This window comes from Pygoscelis adeliae, unplaced genomic scaffold, assembly GCF_000699105.1.
Source record: "Pygoscelis adeliae isolate BGI_AS28 unplaced genomic scaffold, ASM69910v1 Scaffold38, whole genome shotgun sequence".
In the NCBI taxonomy this organism is placed as follows: Eukaryota; Metazoa; Chordata; class Aves; order Sphenisciformes; family Spheniscidae; genus Pygoscelis; species Pygoscelis adeliae.
In genome coordinates, this window is record NW_008825614.1 from 5,344,577 (window position 1) to 5,365,926 (window position 21,350).

Genomic DNA, 21,350 nt, shown 5'->3' on the forward strand with positions numbered 1-21,350 from the left:
GGGAAAATGAAGAAGCAAACATCTGCTACTGCCATGTGTCTTCCAGCTACTGGATGGGGCTGAGATTTAGAGAGGATGAGTCTTTTCAACTCTACAAGCTCACCTTCTGCTTCCACACCTCAACAAGCAGGATAGGATCACTAACACTGTATCCCTCACTCTCCCTGTGAGCTGCAAAGAGTTAGTGGAAAAAGATTCCATTCCCCTTCTCTCTGGACTTTTTCCATCCCTTTTACCAACATCATCCAGAAACAAGGAGGAGACCAGTTAATGCATTATGATCTGCCAGTGCCACAGAATGGTATGCTGTGGCAGCACACTCTCAGCAGGATCTTCTTGGCAATTCTGCTTACCAGCAGATATGTGAATATTAGCAGAGACAAGTATCTGGTAGCACTAATGCACCTCATCACAGCTTTGAGCTTCTAAATTTAGTGAAAAAAAATTTCCTGTAGTTTAGGGGAAAAAACAGTTTCCCAAGGAAGCCTATCTTCATGACGACATGCGACACAGAACCACAGAAGGGTTGAGGGTAGGAAGGGACCTCTGGAGATCATCCACTCCAACCCCCTTGATCAAAGCAGTGTCAGCTAAAGCCGGTTGCTCAGGACTGTAACCAGCTGGGTTTTGAGTACCTCCGAGGGTGAAGGCTTCACAACGTGTCTGGGTTACCTGTTCCAGTGCTTGGTCACTCTCACTGTGAACAAGTTCTTTCTTATTTTTAAATGAGAATTCCTGTATTTCAGTTTGTACCCATTGCCTGTTGTCCAGTCACTGGGCACCACTGAGAAGAGTCTCACTCCATCTCCTTTACTTCCTCCCATCAGGTATTTGTACACATTGATAAGATCCCCCTGAGCCTTCTCTTTTCCAGGCCAAACAGTCCCAGCTCTCTCAGCCTCTCCTCACATGACAGATGCTCCAGTCCTTTAATCATCTTTGTGGTCCTTTGTTGGACACACTCCAGTATTTCTGTCTCTCTCTTGTACTGGGGAGCACAGACCTGCAGCCAGCTCTCCAGATGTATCTCACCAGTGCTGAGCTGAGGAGAAGGATCACCTCTCTCAAGCTGTCAGCAATACTCTGCCCAATGCAGTCCAGGATACCGTTGGCTTTCTTTGCCACAAGGACACATTGCTGGCTGTCCCAGTTTTGGCTGGGATAGAGTTAATTTTCTTCCTAGTACCTGGTATAGTGCTCTGTTTTGGATTTAGTATGAGAATAATGATAACATGCTGATGTTTTAGTTGTTGCTGAGCAGTGCTTACACTAGTCAAGGACTTTTCAGCTTCCCATGCCCTGCCAGCGAGAAGCTGGGAGGGGGCACAGCCAGGACAGCTGACCCAAACTGGGCAAAGGGATATTCCATACCATGTGACGTCATGCTCAGTACATAAACTGGGGGGAGTTGGCTGGGGGGCGGTGACCGCTGCTTGGGAACTGGCTGGGCATCGGTTGGCGGGTGGTGAGCAATTGCATTGTGCATCACTTATTTTGTATATTCTTTTATCATTATTATTATTATTTTCCTTTCTTTTTCTGTCCTATTAAACTGTCTTTATCTCAACCCAGAACACTGGCTCATGCTCAACTTGGCATCCACCAGGACACCCAAGGTCCTTCTCTGCCAAAGTGCTCCCCAGCCTGTCAGTCCCTAGTCTGTACTGGTGCCTGCAGTTATTTCTCCCCAGGTGTGGGAGGACTTTGTATGTCCCTCTGTGGAACTTCATAAGAGTCCTCTTGGCCCATTTCTCCAGCCTGTCGAGGTCCCTCTGAATGGCAGCACAACCATCTGGTGTAGCAGCCACTCCTCCCAGTTCTGTATCATCTGCAAATTTGCTGAGGGTGCACTCTGTCCATCATTCAGGTCATTAATAAAGATACCTTTTTCATGTTGCTTTTTTTTTTTTTTTTTTACTTTTTTTTGCAGTTCAATAACTGATGCCTCTACCTCTCCTCTAGGGGCTTGTCTATTCACTGTAACAAGTAGCATTTTTAGTTCTGCATAAAGCCCAATAACTCAATAATTATGAACTCTAGATTCAGGCTTGATAATCTCCAGACTTCCTTTATGGACTGCAAGAATTCATACTGCTCTTGTAACATTCAAGGTTATTCAGGAATTGAAAATTGAGCAATGCAGACCCATTACACAATGAACCTTTGATCCGTAAAATCCAACCCAACATGAAATTTTCTTTTTTATGACTTGACTTTAAGATTTACTCCAGCTCTGGCTTATTCAAAAATCTCAGGAGGCTGCTCCAATAATTCATGTTGAGATTTTGAACATTGATCCATCAGACACAGAACAAAATTATGGCTCACTACTAAAGTCAAGCAGAAAAAGAACATCTGCTGTTGAGAACAGAGCTGATCAGCTGTGAGCTTTTCCACTGGGAAACTCATAAAATGAGCTACTAGAGACTTCAGCATGTGTTCTTGTAAGGAAGGAACAATAGGAAATACTTTCACTTATTTATTCTTTAAAACTATCCCAGAGAGCAGCAATTACAGCATACATGTCTTCCCCAGTATGGACACAAAGCACGGGGTGGGGGGCAGGGGGGGAACTAAAACAGCATTAATAAAAATGCTTTTAAACCAAAGTTTCCATTATAGAGTGAAGTCAGTCAGTTCATTCTGTCCTCATTACTGAAGACATCTTCTGACACCAATGGCATTGTGGAAACTCTGTAAGGAAGGTTACAGCAGCCCACATCCTCTAGCAATGCTACTATTAACATACCAGTGGAAGCATCCTGGCTGAAGACTAGGCATAATCACTGCTCAGTAAAAAATTAAGTACATTAATCATGTTCATTCCGTAACTGGGTTCATCTCTGAAAACAGGAAGCCAAAAATTTATAATGATTGTGTTCAACAATTTGTTTGGGAAGGTGACAAATACCTGAAACACATATGCAATGAGTAAAATTTAAGATGTTATTGGAAATAAAAAGAATACCTTGTGGCACAACTCTCAGCTTTTAATAGTTGCGAGGAGCTGAAATTTAGTCTTCTATCATCACAAAAGCCACAGTGCTACATAATTTTAATGTAGGGTTTTTTTTCATTACAAGGAAGCTAGCTGTATCGCCCATTATTACGTTGGCTATCGCTTCCCTTCATAAGATCCTGTTTTCAGTTGCTTATACTTTTGTGAAACTTTAAACATTTGCACTGACGTGTCCCCTTGCAACTGTTAGCCTGTATTTAGAAAATTTTATCCAGCATAGCCATTTCCAGAAGACCAAGGGACACTGTTTTACTCATCATTAACTACTAACCTCTTTGAGGTGCACCACTCTGGACTCAGAATATTCTCAGTGTAGGGTTTTTTTCAGAGATTGGCATATGGATGCCCAAATTTTGGCAATTTGAAGAATTTGCAATCTGAAAACATGCAGATAGCTTTAGCTTGTGCTAGAGCAGAGGACTTGAATTTCAGCAGATTAAACTCTCTGAAAGTCTACAAGTTTCTCTATGGGTACTTAAAGGTAACCAGCAACTTTGTCAGATGCCAATACATTTCAACTCCCTCTGAACCCAACAAGCAAGTATAACTGATGCCATAAGCATTTTTCTTAACAGTTTACAACTGGAAAACTGAAAATGGAAAAGTGCACGTGAACAAAATCTCTTAACTGATGTTTTTTAACATTAAGACCACAAGCCTCTGAACTACTTCAAAGGAATTTATAAAGAAGCAATTGAGAAGTACAAGCTGTAGCCAGTAAACTTACATTGTAAGTGTAAAAACAGGGATCTGAAAACAAACAAACAAACAAACAAAAAAAATGGTGAAAACTGCTGGACCAGAAAGATACACTGTGATGATGAGAGAAATGCAGGAAGATAAAGGGGTATTTTAGGAGTGTGGTCACCCCAGAGAGAAAAAGATCCACTTGCTCTGCTTGAAATGATGACAGTTCACAATCTCGTCCTCCCAGTTCAATTGCCATAATCAATCTATATCTGCACTACAGAAGTGGATATGCACTTTCCAGTCTCAAGCAATGCTTGGGGAAAAAAAAGACAGCATATCAGCTTCTTCCACTATCTCTGCTTTTCAAAATACTAAGTCAAATGTCATGCTTTCTAACTGCTTATTCTCTCAACATGCTGCTTCAAGGAAACATTTCACCAGGATACCGTTTCAGATTGCCATTTGCATTTCAGTGCTGATTCCTTTTGCAAACTGCACTGAACTGCAGCATGGCTATGATCCTACAAATTGCAACCTTCCTGAACTGGAACTCATTCACCGAATAAAGTAAAATACAGACTGAGTGTCATCAGCAAGCTTCTGTTCTGTTCCACACGACTGGACTGCATGACTAGCAGCAAGACTTGCACTACAAACCTGGGAGGATTAACAGTAGAGAGAGATTTTCAGGGCAGGCAATATCTCTGGAAATCTGTGTTGAGCTCCTGCTTTGCCTAACTATGAAGAATATTGACATGACAGAGTGACTGAGTCTTAAAAAGAGGGCTGTCATTATCAAGCTTCCAATCCACTCCTCCTGTCTCACTGCCAATCATGTTGGGATAGACCAGTTGACAGAGAAAGTGATTCATAGAGTGGCTGACACCATTTAAAAGGTTTTTCTCCACCTTACAAGTGATGGATATGGGAGGTTGCAGCAGGAGGTTTGCCTGCACCATCTGTGTCACAACTGCCAGTGAGACATATCCTGTCTTTTGTCCTGCCAGCTTCTAGCCTCTTACAGCTCTACATCGATACTAACTGCAATTTTTCTATTGCACTTCAGGCTCTTGTGAATCACTATGGACATTTTATTGCCATTTGCCAGCATGGAAGGATGTATACTGCCAAGACTTCCCCTCCAGTTCTTGCCTGGACAAAGCCATGCAAGATGACAAGTATATTTCTGGTGCTGATCCTTCTGAAATGAACTGGTCTCTGTTGTACTTTGGAAACATTGGCTCCCTGGCCTAAATGCACATCTTGACAAGCCTGGCTACCCGCTGAATCTCTCCGGTCATCTCCTGAGCAGTGGTGGTGGTACATCAGCAAGCCAGAGCAGTCTCTCTCAGGTGCCAAGCTCATTACCACCCTGTTCCCCTCCTGCACATTCATTAAAGCAGCAGGGTAGAAAGCCTGGGGGACAAACAGAAATGGTCCCACAGTCACAGCTAGTGCCTGTGCCTCAACTCCTCACTTCGAAGAGAAGCAAGGCCAAATCTGAAGCAGATTATTTCTTCAAGATAGCTTTCTGCATTACATCATTTGTTTGCTGCATTAGAAAGCAAGGAAGTATTTTATAGATAATTTCTTAATCCCAGTCTCAGCTTTCTGTACCTTTCCTGCTGTGCAAAAGCAACTCTTCTCCCCCAGCCCCGGCTCCATATTGCAACCAACCCACAACCCTCCCATGAGGCCTCTTTCTCATAACATCCCCAACTCCACAAATCTCTGCTCTGCCACTAAAGCTTTGAAAACTTGTCTGCTGAATGAAAGGATAATGTAAGGTTTTATTAACAATGAATAACTGTGGAAAACCACAAAAACATACTTAACAGGAAACATTTTTTTTTTAAACTGTTTTCAGGTACAGTAAGAGGAATTGTGTTAGATACAAGGATCACTGCTGTGACGTGTCCCAGCAGGAACACTGCTTCAGGCATGTATTCCCCATGGGCCTTTCTAATGCGAAGATGCAGGGAGAGATGAGCTATGAATGAAAAGGCTGTAACACCTGGGTGCATGGATTTGAATAAGCTGGAGATACAAGGGGAGCTGGGGGCTTCTGCTGAGCTCCTGTGGTGACTTGCACTGCTGCTCCTGCAGCCCCTCTGACTGACTGCTGGCACACGCTTCTTCTAAGTAAATACAGTGATACAAGGTAGTGCATTACCTCTACCTTGGCTTGCACTGCCTCTCCACGGATGTGTGTGTTTATTATTCCGCTGCCACTGAAACCTCCTAAAAAGACTGTGCTGTGGTGGTGGTGCCATGGCGAGCATGGCTCCCACCACACGCCTTAGCCTGCCTGGGAGACAGGTTGTGCAAAAGGAATAACGAGGCACAACCCACCGCGTACAGGCACTTGAAAGGAAAAGGAGCTTCTTGGTTCCAGCTGACCCTGGCTCTATTGCACATTTTCCTAACCCTTAGGTAATCTGTGAGCCAGGGAGACCTACACAGTCCCACACCGACTGCTCTAAGGCCTCCTCGCCCATAACCATTGCTTCATCCCCTTCCTTACGAAGAGCTTCATGACCTTTGCACAGAAAGAAGGCACACACCAAGAATCCTTGCTGCACTGAGGTTTTCATCCAGGTCCCTGATACTGTCCTGCTTATAAGCCAGCCTCCGCCGTGGCTCTTCCCTATACAGACATTCATACTAATGCATTCATGCCTGCTGTCGAGATGTAAGAACTGCTGCCTTGCAGAGGCTCATGCTTCCTCAGCATGAAGTTCCCAACGAAGTGGGCTCTGGTTGAAGACAATCAGCAGTGCCATACTACCGTCAGGCTGCTGGATGCAGGGGCAGCTGGACAGCAGCAAAGAAAAGTCTGAATTTAATGGACATCTAAGAGAAAAATAAAGTACAGGAGCTCCAGCCTTCTCATAAAGATATCAGATATGATGTATCCATCCTCATGGATGTGTAGGGGTTATGAGTGAGGACCATTCAGAGTAGAAAGGCAAGATGCAACTAGCAAAAAGGTCTGTGGCCGAGTAAGCCATTAATTAAAAAAAAAAAAAAGAAGAAGAAAAAAAACCAAGTGAAAACACAGTTCCTGATCCTGACAAAGTGAACCTCTTCCATTTCTTTACAGCAGCTTTAATCCATCAGAACTACTTCATACATGAACACATGGAAAATATGGTGGCTGCATGATGTAATGTTATATCAAGCTCTCTCTTGGAAAATCCCTGGATTTATCATTTCACAGAGTTATGACTCAAGTCATATTGGGATCAGTTTATTTGCTGTTTAGCACCCTGCATAGGTTGTAGGCTATGGGAGTTTCTCCTATCTACCGGATCAGTGGTAAGGAACAGGATATTGCACTGTACACGCAAACTGCCTCAGGCATAGCTGTGCTGTAAATCACTGGCAGGTAAGAGAGGCATCACTTCATGGGATTTACACAAATCCATCAAAATCTAAACTGGTGACTTAATGGTACAGAAAGCATCACGATTGTTTATACTGCTATAAGCACGCATTTCTAGCTAAGAAATATTACTGATGCATGTGTTTGCCTGCACAGTACATTCCTTTGAACAATCTATAGCTATATAAATCTGTATATCAATTATGGTGTTATTTGGCTTTTATATATTTGTATAAATCTAGTTCCTGTTTTTAAATTCACAGTCATCAATGAAACAAAAGTTCACATCACAGGCTAATGTGTGAAGACTTTTCCTGTGTTAGGACTGGTATCAAATACAACTTACACTCAAAGGCTTATGAAATCTACAGGGTATTTCATAGAATCATAGCATAGTTTGGGTTGGAAGGGACCTCTAAAGGTCATCTAGTCCAACCCCCCTGCCGTGGGCAGGGACATCCCCAACTAGATCAGGTTGCTCAGAGCCCCGTCCAACCTGACCTTGAAGGTTTCCAGGGATGGGGCATCCACCACCTCTCTGGGCAACCTGTGCCAGTGCTTCACCACCCTCAGTGTAAAAAATCTCTTCCTTATACCTAGTCTGAATCTACCTTCTTTCAGTTTAAAGCCATTCCCCCTTGCCCTGTCGCAACAGGCCCTGCTAAAACGTCTGCTGCCATCTTCTTTATAAGCCCCCTTTAAGTACCAACAGGCTGCAATAAGGTCTCCCTGAAGCCTTCTCTTCTCCAGGCTGAACAACCCCAATTCTCTCAGCCTTTCTTCATGGGAGAGGTGTTCCATTCCCTGATCATTTTCGTGGCCCTCTTCTGGACCCACTCCAACAGGTCTGTGTCTTTCTTATGCTGCGGGCTCCAGAGCTGGACGCAGTACTCCAGGTGGGGTCTCACCAGAGCAGAGTAGAGGGGCAGAATCACCTCCCTCGACCTGCTGGCCACGCTGCTTTTGATGCAGCCCAGGATACGAGTGGCCTTCTGGGCTGCGAGCGCACATTGTTGGCTCACGTCCAGCTTTTCATCCACCAGTCCCCCCAAGTCCTTCTCAGGCAGAGGGAAATTAATACTCAACATCCTTACAGCAAATATTTAACACCTCATCACCTTTGGCTCATTTGGTTACCACAGCATTTTAAATGCATATCCATTCAGTGAAATCATTCTCAGTTGTAGCTATCAGGGATAAAAAATTAGGATCGGTCCAAGAAACAAGATCCTCAGGCACATACACCGAATAAAACCAACAGAGAAATTTACCCGAAAACCTGCACTGAAACTTCAAGAAAGACTTTCAGGCAATCCAAAGTGCTGCATGGACAAGAAAGAAAAGCATTCATAAATTCTTTCCTTAGATCTATAAAGGTAGTTCCTTGTGAAATTATTGAGAGATACAAAGACATTCAAGATTCAGGCACTAAGAGATACTACAGTTTGTTGAATAGAGGCTAATATATAACATATAATTCATCACTATTTTGCTTAAATTTACCCATGCAAAACACCCACAGGATCAGGTTCTCCCACATACAAAAATGTATAGCTAGGTAAGATGTTTCTCATCAACCAAAACCAAAAAGATCTAATTCAGGGTTCACGCTCAAACCCACTTTCCTCACCCTTTCACACACACAAAAAGCCAACAACCAACCAAAAAATTCCCTTGTCATACCAGACCCCAGAAACCATAGAGACTTCTGTGCTGTAGTGTCTGTGAGCGTAAGAAAGATCAAAAATAAAATTATACAACCCCCCCAAAAAACCCCCAAACAACCCCTCCCCAACAATATTGTCTATAGCTATTGTAACTACTCTTGTTTTTTCTCTACCCCTACTTCTCAGCCTGCTCACGGTTCTGGGTTTCATTCGATTTGATGTAAAGTACGTAAGATGAGGAATGAAAATCACTGAATGACTGTTAAAAGATACAAAGTATGTTCAAATAGAGTATCAGACTTCACTGTGGACTTACAGCTCCCATGTCCTTAAAAGTCAGATCTGTAATATTATTTTAAACTAGAAACAAGATCAAGCCAAAAATCCCACTTTCAGAATTCCATTTTATTTCTTTCCTTTAGTCTTTAAAAAAAAAAACAACTTGGTAATACAGTAAACCAGTCTGGAGAGGTTTTATCATTTGTTAATATAAATAGCTTTCATCTTCTCTGAATAAAGAAATAACCTACAATGTTACTGCTTACCTATCAAAATATACTATCATTTCCTCCAGGTTAGCCTAGAACATCATAAGCTACTGCATCGCTTTAAGGACTAAATAATGAAGTTGCACCAAAAGGCAGAGCTATTATTTTTATACGATCCTATGAACACGATCAGCTCAAGAAGTTTCCTCGTTGTGGTTGCCATCTTACATAGTAACTGCATTTTCCTGTGAGGCACTGTCGAGCAAGGGGGACAACAAGCAGAGCAGCCCCACTCCACCTGTGCCACCCAACGTAAGGAACAGTATGAACAGCCAGAGAAATATCTATGTGTTTGAAGCTGAACATCATCTTCCCTCCCTTAGTTTACCTTCAAACAGTCCTTACAGATTCACGCTATGCTCAAGTCAACTCCATCTACATGCATCACTTACTAAGTCTCACTTCTCCCAAAGTGGTAGATGAGTCAGGGAAATTTCCTTTTCTCTTTTAAAACCCTCCAGAGGCGTTGAGGGGCTGATGATGGAAAGGGTACACAGCTCAGTGCAGTCAAGCACACCTCACACCTAGGTAAGGAATACTTATTTTTCCCAAATACATCATACTGTAACACAGGATGATGCAATGCAGCATCAGGGTTAGAGTGATTAAAAGGGAAAGGCAACACTGGAAAAGTGAACTGGTTAGCAATCTAAATGCAACAACAGGGATCCCTTACTGGTCAAATATTTGTTCATAATAAGCCAAGGATTTGCATTTATGTCAGAGGAAGAAGGAAGCCAAGAGGCTGAACTACAGCTTTCCTTTGAAGCGACACTAGTCTCCCTACATCTTCTTAACAGAAACAAGATGACAAATGACTCACTTCATAACAGAGCATTTCTTTACCCCTCTTTTACCCGGAGATTTAAGAATGCCCGATTGAACTGGATCAATTAAATTAAATTTCAATACAATGAAATTGTATTCATCAACAATGCCTTATTATTTTTATTGTGAATTTTTTATTGCGAGTTACCAGAGAATCTGATTACTTTGAAATTTAGTATTTCAGCTAGTTTAAATGATAGCAAACCAAAGCAGAAGAATAATCTAGGTATCTGTTCAGGAAAAAAAAAAATTAAATTTGGCATTCAAACATGTAGCAAATTGACATGGTGGGAGATTTAAATTAGAAAAAGTCAAACAAAAAGACATTATGTTAAAAAAAGACAACATTGAAAAAATAGAAGAACTTTTATCAGAGAATATGGTGGATTGTTATTCACTTGAAGCCTTTAAATTAGGACTGGATATATTTAAAAGGCATATTCTTATTCAACCAGAAAACATAGGTCTGATGTGACAGGATGTGACAGCATGATATTTTTTGACTAGTAATATGTCTGAGATCTCTAGATGTTCACAGTGGTCCAATTGGGCTTTAAAAATCTACAACTCTATAAAATATGGCATATAATCTGCCCTTCCCTTCCCCCTCTCAATGAAAAGGGTACAGGAGGATCCTTCTCAAAAACTGGGAAGTATTTCTGTAGTCCATCCTTCCTTCTGTTGAAGAATTTTCTCCCACATTGCCTCTTTCCCATTGATAAAGGCACCCCTTCATAGTCAACTGCTTTATAAACAGAAAACTGGCTTGGAACATGTAATAAGCTACTACCTCCATTTTCCTTTCAATATTATTTCTAGAATTATTTCTTTTAGTGTCTTTACATCCCAAGTAAGATATTGAAAAAAATTTCACAGAACCCTGGAGTGCCTGGAGCAAGAAGCAGGAAAGGTACTAATCGTAGTCCCATTCATCACGTCTTAGTCCTACTTATGGTGACGATCCTTGCTCCAAACAGCATCCCACAATTTTTATGTTACATCTGGTCTATATAATTTACATCTGCTTTAGTCTCATCCTTGTTAACATACTTGAAATGACGCATCAACCAAGATGATGCTGAAAAAGCTGAGGTTCTGCCAATGCATTGCATCTACTTGTAATCAGTGATTTCATACATACATACATACATGTAACATAGGAAATGCAACAAAGACATGCACCGAGGAACCCATCAGCAGTAGACTACACTTTCCTTTAGCCACTCAGTTTAAAATAGTCCTAAAACCTTTAGAAAAGTCTCATTTTTGAGACAGGGAGATTCTGTCGGTTACTTAAGTCTGCATTAGTGGGCTGTCATGGCACCTCCATGTTCACAAGCACAAGCTCTTGCAAAATCGGCTTTACCAACATTTTGCACTATTCACCACAGAAACGACAAGTAATGATCAGCTGGTTCTCACTGTATGCAGAGGACCCCAACCACCACCGTTAAATCACCGTAAATCTCTTTACAGTGGCATTGCAAGGGAAGACAGTGACACAACAGATTCACCAGAGCACAGTACCTGATCAGTAGCGGGAATTGACTCCCATCTACGCTTCAGCAAGTACAGAGATTTCCGGCTCATGATTTTGAATCTGCTCTAGAGGTTTTTCCACACTCGAGAAAAAGGCTTCTCCCAAACCAGTGTCAAGAACCTTATTTCTGACTCCTGTTCTTCATTGCTGTAGACGGCAGAGCTCCCTGATGTACACAAGTTTTTGCAAGCTGCAAGGTTCAGACCGGTTACACCGAAGCTTCTCCCGTTTCTCTAAAGCATCCGTTTCCTTATAGTGCCACGACAAAGGGAATCGGGCGAGCTAGTGAAAAGCCTAGCTTTCACTGACGAATTACCTCACAAAAGCATGAAGTAGGTAGACAACACCAGACGCACTCAATCTGAAAATAGCTGTTGCTTAGGAACTGGAGGGGTAAAATGCAGCACCTCAGATATATAATTGAGAGCTTTTATATTTAAAGAGAATTAAAAACACTGGACCTCTGCATTTCTCTCCCATTTATCATCATTTTATAATGCTGGAGGAACGATTGCTCGATTCCACTGACTCCTGGGGCTATGCCTACATCTTCAGCAAGCCAAACAAGTCTTGATGACAGAGCAACAAATAACTCCCACACATTGAAGGTCCCTCGTAAAAACGCGTACACGAAGTGTGTCGTGGCTACCACCTGAAATATCTTAGAAGTAGCAAGTATTATGTTTTAGTAGAATAATTAAAATACAGTTTGCATATTTTTTCTGCAGAGGGATAATATGCCAAGGATGAATTCTGCTCGTCACGTTTTCTTGTAGCATGTATTGATATTAGAAATGGGTATGAATGTTTACCCCTCACATGAGTGAGCTGATGTGGTTTAACAGACTGCACGTGTATATTTGAGAGAGAGAGATTTCTTTAGGTGGGTTAAACATTCCTAAACATTTAGGAATTTCTTCAACTTGGGACTCAATTTCGAAGTTTCATGCCTAAATCCTAACCTGTATCAATTTTAAAAATTAAGCATGGAACATAATGAAATTCACTTTGCACTTTCTGCATGATTTCAAATCCAGCGAGTAAGTTCTCTGCATGAAGCATTTACAGCAGGAAGTGTTATCTTCAGAGATCAAAAAAAGAAGGGGGAAAAAAAAAAGAAGTAGGTAGCCAGGAACTCATTGCTCTTTGTAAGGCAACCTATAATTCACTCTAATTACAGCAGCCTTAATAGTGTAATTATTCTAAAAGAAAAGGAATCCTACAACATACACACATACATATACATATGTGTAATCTATAAAGAAGTGAATGCAGTGTTGGTGTGGAAGCCAGGAGCAAGTTAAATATTGTAAAGACAGCTTTTTACTTGTCCCATTTACATTCTATTGAATTGCAGATGCTTATCAGGAGACAAACTCCTGCAAACAGAAATTCCCATAAGCCTCAGAGTATTTCATTTGACATCCATCTCTACCTGTAACTACATCACTTCGCATTTAACTCCCACGTGCAGAAAAGGAACGTATTTTCCAAGTGGGTCATTAAGAAGTATGACATGCACTGTAGTAGTTTCCTCTCATGTTTCAGCACACACCATAGAAAACCTACTAGTGCTTTAAAAAAATCCTAACAGAATTAGAGTTTTGTTTAATGAGTCTTGGTAGAATAATTTTATGAGTTTATATGTGGATTTTAGTTTTATATTATGGTAAACCAGTGGTTCCACTTCCCTTTCTCGCAAGTGACATTGCTAACATTCACACACACAGCTGGCTTCCTAAGATCTATCTTCCCACTTTCTTCACTTTACTCCGGAAGAATTAAAAGATCATGGAAGACTCCCAATAACATAAGCCTAAACCCCTTCCTCCTCTCTCGCTGCTTGCCCGAGCAGCGCAGGCTACCGCTGGCCAGGAAAGACCTCTCCCCCCAAGTCCCATTTCTCTGCTGGAGGAAAGCCCCACAGACCTAGGGAAACACCATAAGCAACCCTGGGGCAGATCCTGCGGGCAATTGCCAGTCCATCTTTAAACACCTGATGCGTTAGATTTGAAGTAGAAGTATACCTAACAGACTACTCATCTTAATTTTTAAGCAAGGTCTTGTTTAACAAAGGGTACATTTATTAAGGACACAAATTGGCAGCAATACAACGGAATCACAAAATGATAAAACAGGTCTTTTATATTACATGCAAAAATCGGAACCTCCTAAATTTCTCCTAACCTTTCAAGGAACTGGTTAAATTAGGTTTAACACTATTCCTATCAAAGACAGTTTTCAGAGCCATGTGAAAGAGAGAGTCTGAGGCTACAGTGGAATAACTGAGGCTTATTTTCTTCCCCCCAGTGAAACTTTTCTTCCTTGTTTCTTGTGACTGGGCACTAGGATACCAAACGGTAATCAGAGAGCTTGGGTCATTTTCTTTTCCCACCCTATTCAAGATCCTTTAACATCTCTGTGGTACATATTGATTGTTAGTTTTACAAGGTTCTTCCAAGATTTATAACAAGTAGCTTCCTAAAAGCTTTGCAGAACACCTATACACAGCACAAACGAAATAAAGAGTGCTTTTAGGATGAAATTGATTGAAACTATGCACTTCTTTTCAGATGGATTTAGAAGGAAACACCTCACTGCTCTGTCAAGGAAACCCTACGTATGGAGACTTTGTCCTGTTTTGAAGGAACGCACTCTCAGGGGTGAAGTATTTTTGCTTATTTTGTTAAAAAAAAAATTAAAAGACATTCTGCCTAAGAAAAAAAATAATCAGCAGGAGTCTTCTACATGAAAATCTGATACAGAGTTTTCTAGAAGAATGTTTTTAACAATTCAACAATAGCCTTCAGGAAAGGTTCAAACGACTGCAGGCTGACCTGCAGAGAATTCCACTGAACTTCTCCTCACACCCTTTTTTTTTAAATATGACATGGTGGTGGAGTACCTAAAATATCACACAAGGAAGGAACAAAACCATTCTCAGAAAGATAGAGAAAATTTTAAAATTTAGAGTTATCTTCTCACAATTATCTCCTTCCCAGCCTCTACTGAAACCCAGAGAACTTCATCTATATGTTTAGTAACTAGTTATCTCATTGTGCCCAAGTACAACCTTCCCAAACAGTACCCAAGAAATGGTTTTACTTGCACTCCATATAGATGGGCCTCTGCAGCAACTGAGTTAATGCCCACGAGACCTCTTCCTCTGAAATTAGGCCATGCCATGCAAGCCCTCCTTAGTCTCAGGAAGGGGTGAAAGAGAGAAACCAGGCAATACATTAATTTCTCTGGAACCCTCCTTGGAAGAAACCATAGCCTCATGAGAACAAATAATTAAAAAATTCTTTGGGAACCATTTCATCCTGTGAGTTCACGTTTTCAGAAAACTCAAAAGGGATCTATTAAACAGCCCAAGTCCAACTTCTTGCCACAAGATACATTTTTCATAGTCAACTCGATCCGTCTTACCTCTTAATTTAAAATCTATTGGACCAGATTGATACCACTTACCTTCCACCTAAATCCCTTTCTCTAACGTTTCTTATCGACTAGCTGTAAACCTTCAAAAATGTCTCACCAACAACAAAAAATCCTTCAAGCATGGAGGCACATAGCCAACAGGATGTATCAGGCATGAGGACTTAGACAGGACTTAGGCCTCTACCTCTGATGCAACACCAGCGCAGACTTCATATGCACTCCAGTCAGCAGTCTCTAAATATTTCACTGCCATAGGCAAAGCATTAGGACTGTAGGGCATGGTTCAGAGCATACAAAAGACTACCCATATTTTCATATGCATACAAAAATTAGATGAAGATTTGCAATAATGCTAGAAAAGTCTAAGAAGTCTAAGTCACCTTAAGAGTCCTTCAAGTGACTGCCTTCCTCTCAACAGTAGTTTAGAGGAGTCCAATTTACCTTCCACTCTTTGGACCAGAAGAACACGTGATCAACTAGCACATCAGATGAGGCAGGAGTGATTACATACTGAACAGGTCTCACCTTACTGGATAGGATTTCCCAGATTTCTGAAATTCCTGAGTTACCACTGAAAACTAGCTTGCTTTCTGGTTTTTTTAGCTTTTTTAAATGACAGACTGTCACCTGAAAAAATCAGGTCTGCAACCCATCTTAAACTGTTGAATGAAATACTGAATTTCCTGCAAATTTCAAGATGGTTTTGAAATGAGATGCAAGACAGAAGCTTAGAAAACTTCAGAAAAAAAATGTAGAATTCTGCAACAGTAAGGGCAAAAAAGCAAACTTAGTAAATGAATCTTGCATTAAAAATAGAAAATCTTGTCTATTAAAAGTAGCAGCTTCCTGATTAACATATGATATTTTCTCATTAAAAAGGCAGGTACTCCAGTGATTTTTGCAAGGGGCATTACGAAGGTTAGGCTAGGAACTACCCTACTGAGATTAAGGTTGCAAACATGTAGCTCCACAGCAGCAGAGCCTGTTTATTATAGGTTTAGACATAGATGTTCATATTCATATAAAAATCCTTCACCTGAATGAAAAGCAATTCCAAAATACTGGAGCCCTAACTATGTACTTATACAATTTCAATACCAGATGGGAGAGACTGCTTTACCCAAGCAGGAAAATTCTTAAACATCAATATTGGTAACAATGTCTCCTTTGCAGCAACTGTAATTGTACAGATAATTTAAAAATGTATGAGCATGATACCATTAACACTACTAGCATAACTTCCTTTCAATGATGTGTCAAGAGCAAACCAATAGCTACACAGGGCTTTCCTGCACCTCCCCACACAGTTCTAACACTGCTAATCCTTTTATTATTGAACAAGGTGAGAGGGCCATCCAAGTTTTACAAGTTTGTCAGGTTTAAAAAAAAAAACCACCACAAAACATACACACATTATTTGAAATGGCATTCCTTTGATATCCTGATGGACACAGCTGAGTAAGAAATGCTTTCTCAGTACATCTAATCCATCTTTCTGCTACTGAAAGAAACTTTCTGTTGCAAGACTCAGCTCTGTCTGGATCAACTGTTTGGATTACAGCTCAAAAATTATATTAATGAAAGCTGTCACGGTTTTATGCTTTTTTCCATTGATTCAATCCTGCAGTTATTAACAAAATGAACAACTTTGCCAATCTCAGATGGAAAACTTGCTTGAATACCTCAAACTTACAAAAAGCCAAAACCAAACACAAAATACTGAGCAACTGACCTGTGAGCCTCTGGGTCCCCGTTTGTGATCCCATTCAGAATGCCCCATGAGCTGAAAAACAAAGAAAAGCACAGGTAGGTGAGAAATTGCACTCATTAGCTTTAATTGAAACATTCACGCTTTTATATCCATTACACATTTGCTTTGAAAAAACAGGTTTGCTTTTACAATTTATTTCACACAGCTTTTAGCTTCATAATGAGAGTGAGAAGACTTGGGAGTTGTTACTATAACTTTGTACCTTTACATTCAGAGCCAAAACACATCTAGCATTACAACACTGCTCATGCCAATAAAATTCCCACTGCCACAGATCCAGCTTTAGCCGAATGTTTAATACTGATCTGGCAAAAGGAGAGCTGATACATCAACAAGGAGATTACCAAAACCAGGGGACATTTGATTAAATAGCAATGCACGGTCTATACCAGGCATGAAAGTTAGTGACAGCTTTAATTCTGTCTCACCACTGAATTATTCTCAATGTAATAAAAAAGTAGAGGTACACCCTCCAAAGGAAAACAGGCTGGGGTCATTACATTGCAGAGGAAAGCAAAGAGAGAGAGAGTTTAGAAATGATGCGTTCTTGTGGAAATTAAGATTTGTGATGGTATACAGCTTCTCAAGTTGAAGAGAAGGCAAGCATTAATTATAGCCCAAATTCAGCTGTCAAATCTTCTGTGCAACCCTACAGGAGACTGTGTTGTGAGTCAAGTGGTCAGACATTGGATGGTGCAGATGGACTCCAGAAAAGATAATTTGTCTTCTCCCATCTTTTTTCTACTGTACTTCATAACTGTATACTAACACAGGCACTCACTTTCTTTAAGCAACACACGATTTGCACACAGCAGTTCTTTCCATGTATATCATGGTGGGGGACAAAAAAAGAGGAGAGAGAATACCCAGCAGGCTTTATTACTGCTTTATGTATCCGAAGATTATGGGCAAACATGAACTGCTGACAATAAAGCTATCCTCACACCTGCCTAAAAAAGCCTGGAAAGCACCAGGGAGTGCCCAGGCATGGCTCTGGTGGAGCCCGAGCTGTGAAGCACACAAGGCGGCTGCCGCTGCTAATCCTGCCTCTGAGTGCTTGGCCGGTGCGTGTTCCAGCCTGGGAGCTGGCTTTTTTTTTACAGCTACTCAGGGATCTCTTCTGGGTAATGCTTTTTCTTACTCATACGAGCATAACTTAATGCAAATATAAAAACATGTGAATGAAAGACAGGAGGGTTAATGTAACATGTAATGACTTACAGCTACGAACATTTTCTTGCTCTTTTTTCCTCAACATTCTTTCCCAAAGGAAATGCCTTCTCCCAGGTCAGAGGTAGGCAACAAGATTTACAACCTATGCTTATTGCAGAACATGCTTTTGAAACACTCATCCCAGGAAAAGAGATTAAAACTACTTTGAAAAATGAGGAAAGCCACATACATCTCATATGAAATCTTTATCTTCTCCATCAACTGTTCCTACTTATCCTTTCCTTCTCCAAGGGCCCCTTCATTTCTTTAAGTTATTACTTACGATTACCTACCCCCATAACTGGAGACAAACTGCACTGCAGACAGGCATCAAAGATCAGAAATGTCACACCATTTTTCTACCTGATACAGCCTCACGACTGACCCCCTCGTTTTACTGTAATTATTTCCTTTTTCTTATAGTGTTGGTGGAAACACTGGCTGTGCCAGGTTTCCCTGTTTGTTTCTCCATACTGTTATGTTTGCTCATTACTGTATGAAGCCCAGCTTTGATGTTTATGAAAGCTGGCCTCTCAGTAAATAACCAGCATGCAAAAACTACCAAGAGATGCATCTACCAAAGGTTATGTGCTTCATAGAACCTCTGCCAAAACCCTCATACCTGTGCTTCCTCCCTGGCTCCTGCCACTCCGGACCAAGAAAACCTCTTCAGTTTTAACTCCTCAGCCCCTATGCCTTGTGGGGAAGTGGTGCCTGCTTTCTTAATTTACTTGGCTAAAGAAAAATTAATTTAGCATGAGTCTGACCACCTGCGATTCCCAGCATGATAAGGGATATCTTCACCTACAACTTCCTACCAGTGAAATTAGCACAAAAAATATGCCTGTTATCTCACAGTTAAGAAAAAAGGATTAATGTTACAGGCCTGGCTATGGTTACTGTGGTTCTCCAGGCTCTATAGATATTTGGCAGCACATACCACACCCTCAAAACCAAGCGTAGCATGAGATCCCACTGCCAGCTTTTTCATGCTCCCACCCTCGCTGAATCCATAGTTTACCGAAAAGCAAAGGGTTGCTTTACTATTGCCACCAAAAATAAGCAATGCAGTTAAGAGTCACGCTTGGAGTTATTGTTCCCATTAGAGGAGGTACACTGAATGTGGGATGCTCCCAGTCCAGCCAGTCCCAGGAAACCAGACTGACGTGTGCCGGGGTGGCTACTTGTGATCACCACCAATCCTCAAGCCCAAATCAAGTCCTCTTAAACATTCATTCTTCTTCAGGCATGGTTTGACCACCCCATTCCCAAGTTACTGCCTGGTGCTCTACATCTCCACACAGAGTTTTTCAGGCCCCGGAGTGCTCTCCTGTGCTTCCCCAGCCCCATAGCCAGCCCCTGCTCTGCTCCGCTGCTCCTCCTCCTCCACAGCTTGCAGGTGCCTTTTGGCCCAGGTCCCCCATCTCTGGCCCCGCTCCTCTACCAGGTGTGGGCAATCCTGGGGTGCTCCACAGACTGGATGTTGCAGCAGCAGCTAACGTTACAGTGAAAAATGAGTCCGAAGGCTGTAACAACTTGTTCTTGCTCCATTTCTCAGCATCTAACTATCAAAATCACTTATGGAAGAGAGGCCAAAGTCACCAATGAAGCAACCAGTCATAAATGCATTGGAACCAACAAAGTGACCCCTTGCTTATTCTGGCACCGTTTTATTAGCAAACTGCTAACTCCTCATAGCAAATTACATAACCCACATTTCATTTAATTTCTCTACAAACGTGCCTTTGTGGAATCAGCCGTGTTTGTATTTTTGCTGATAGATCCATTGCCCCTAGAGTAAAAGAATTTCAACACCATTGCTCTCTCTTTGTATGTCACATACTATGCCAGGATGCTCTACCGAGTTAAACCTGTCGTTATCACCTGGTAAAACAGTGAGCATGAGAAAGCAAAGGAAGAGTTCTAGGATGGTAAGAGACCTTGCCAATTCTAGGCAGTTTTCAAGCATGGTAGTAAAATGCATGATCCTATGAAGCCAACCTTTTCTTCCCATTTTTATAACCTACCAAATCTTACTTGGCTTTAAAATGTATTTCTTCCTCACGATCTAGAAAACAGTTTTCATCTCATGCTAGAATGTTCTTGGCATATCTGCAATTATCCATAGTAACAAAGGAGTGAAGGAGGAAAAAATGAAATAAAAAGTATATCACACTTACAAAAGGGCCTCAAGCTTTAAGACAGAAGACAGAAAACAAAACAATTAAACAGGTAGAGCAGTTGTAACAAATCTCTGCCAGGCCAACGTCCTACAGAGGGATGATTGCCTCGGTATGACACCCTTTAGCTCAAGAAGCCACGACGTGCTAGATTACTGCCGAACCTGGAAAAGATTTTCTTTGAATGGACAAAGAGTAAGTGCTGGAGTACGATATGCAGAAAAGGAGGAAAGCAAGTATGCCCAACCTATCGTGCTAATTGGAAATCACAATTTCCACAAGCTTTATAGAAATCAAAAGATGAAGAAAATAGTATTAAAAAAAACCCAAACAACCACAAACATGCAGAAACATAGAGTGTGCATAAATCCACTTGAGTCTGAGTCAACCTTCTGAAATAAGAAAAAAAAAATATATTGTTTAATTGGTGCATGCATGAAAACAGAGATACAGACACAAAAATGCATTTGGAAGTAGAGGGATTTATGTTTATCACTAACTGAAGGGTTAGTGATAAACAGACCCCACCACCTCCTCTAAAAATTACTATGAATCAATTTGTTCCAGAGTGATGGTGAACAGCCTCACACCATCCAACTACTTTTCTTTATCATTCTTACCGACCAGGCTGCTGAGGCTGAGCGTACCAGCAGCAGCAAAGGAGAGATAAAACCAAAATCAAACTCCCACATGGCTTATACGCGTGCAGTCTCTCTCAGAAGGAAAGTATCTACTTTACATTTCATCTAAAACTGTCCTGGAAACCCAGCTCTGACAGTTTTAACACCATGAAGGCAGCTTTCAGCAACAAGAACAACTCTTGCAAGTTCAAGAATGCACAAAAACATGGGCTTCGCTAAAGTCAGCTGGCTCGCTCTACCCTACTAATTGACTATCAGGTCTCCAGGGAAAACAGCCTCCCCCAGCCCAGCTGAGTGTGAGGACTGTGCATGGAAGAGGAGGCAGGAATGGAGAAGACCCTAATACCAAAACCACAGTCACAGAGAGAAAAAGAGAAGTGAAACGGGGCTAGCTCGCTCTGAACACGTAGGGTGGTAGCCAGTGCTCT

General features: G+C 41.4%; 1 protein-coding gene across 1 annotated transcript in view; it reads right to left on the bottom strand.

Moving 5' to 3' along the window:
• PDE3A (phosphodiesterase 3A, cGMP-inhibited) overlaps positions 1–16,898 on the bottom strand; it is a 100,789-nt gene extending 83,891 nt beyond the window's left edge. Inside the window, exon 1 of the mRNA XM_009332841.1 lies at positions 16,851–16,898. Within this exon, the coding sequence (XP_009331116.1) occupies positions 16,851–16,898 (48 nt within the window). The remainder of the gene's footprint in view (positions 1–16,850) is intronic.
• Between the last annotated feature and the right edge of the window lie 4,452 nt (positions 16,899–21,350).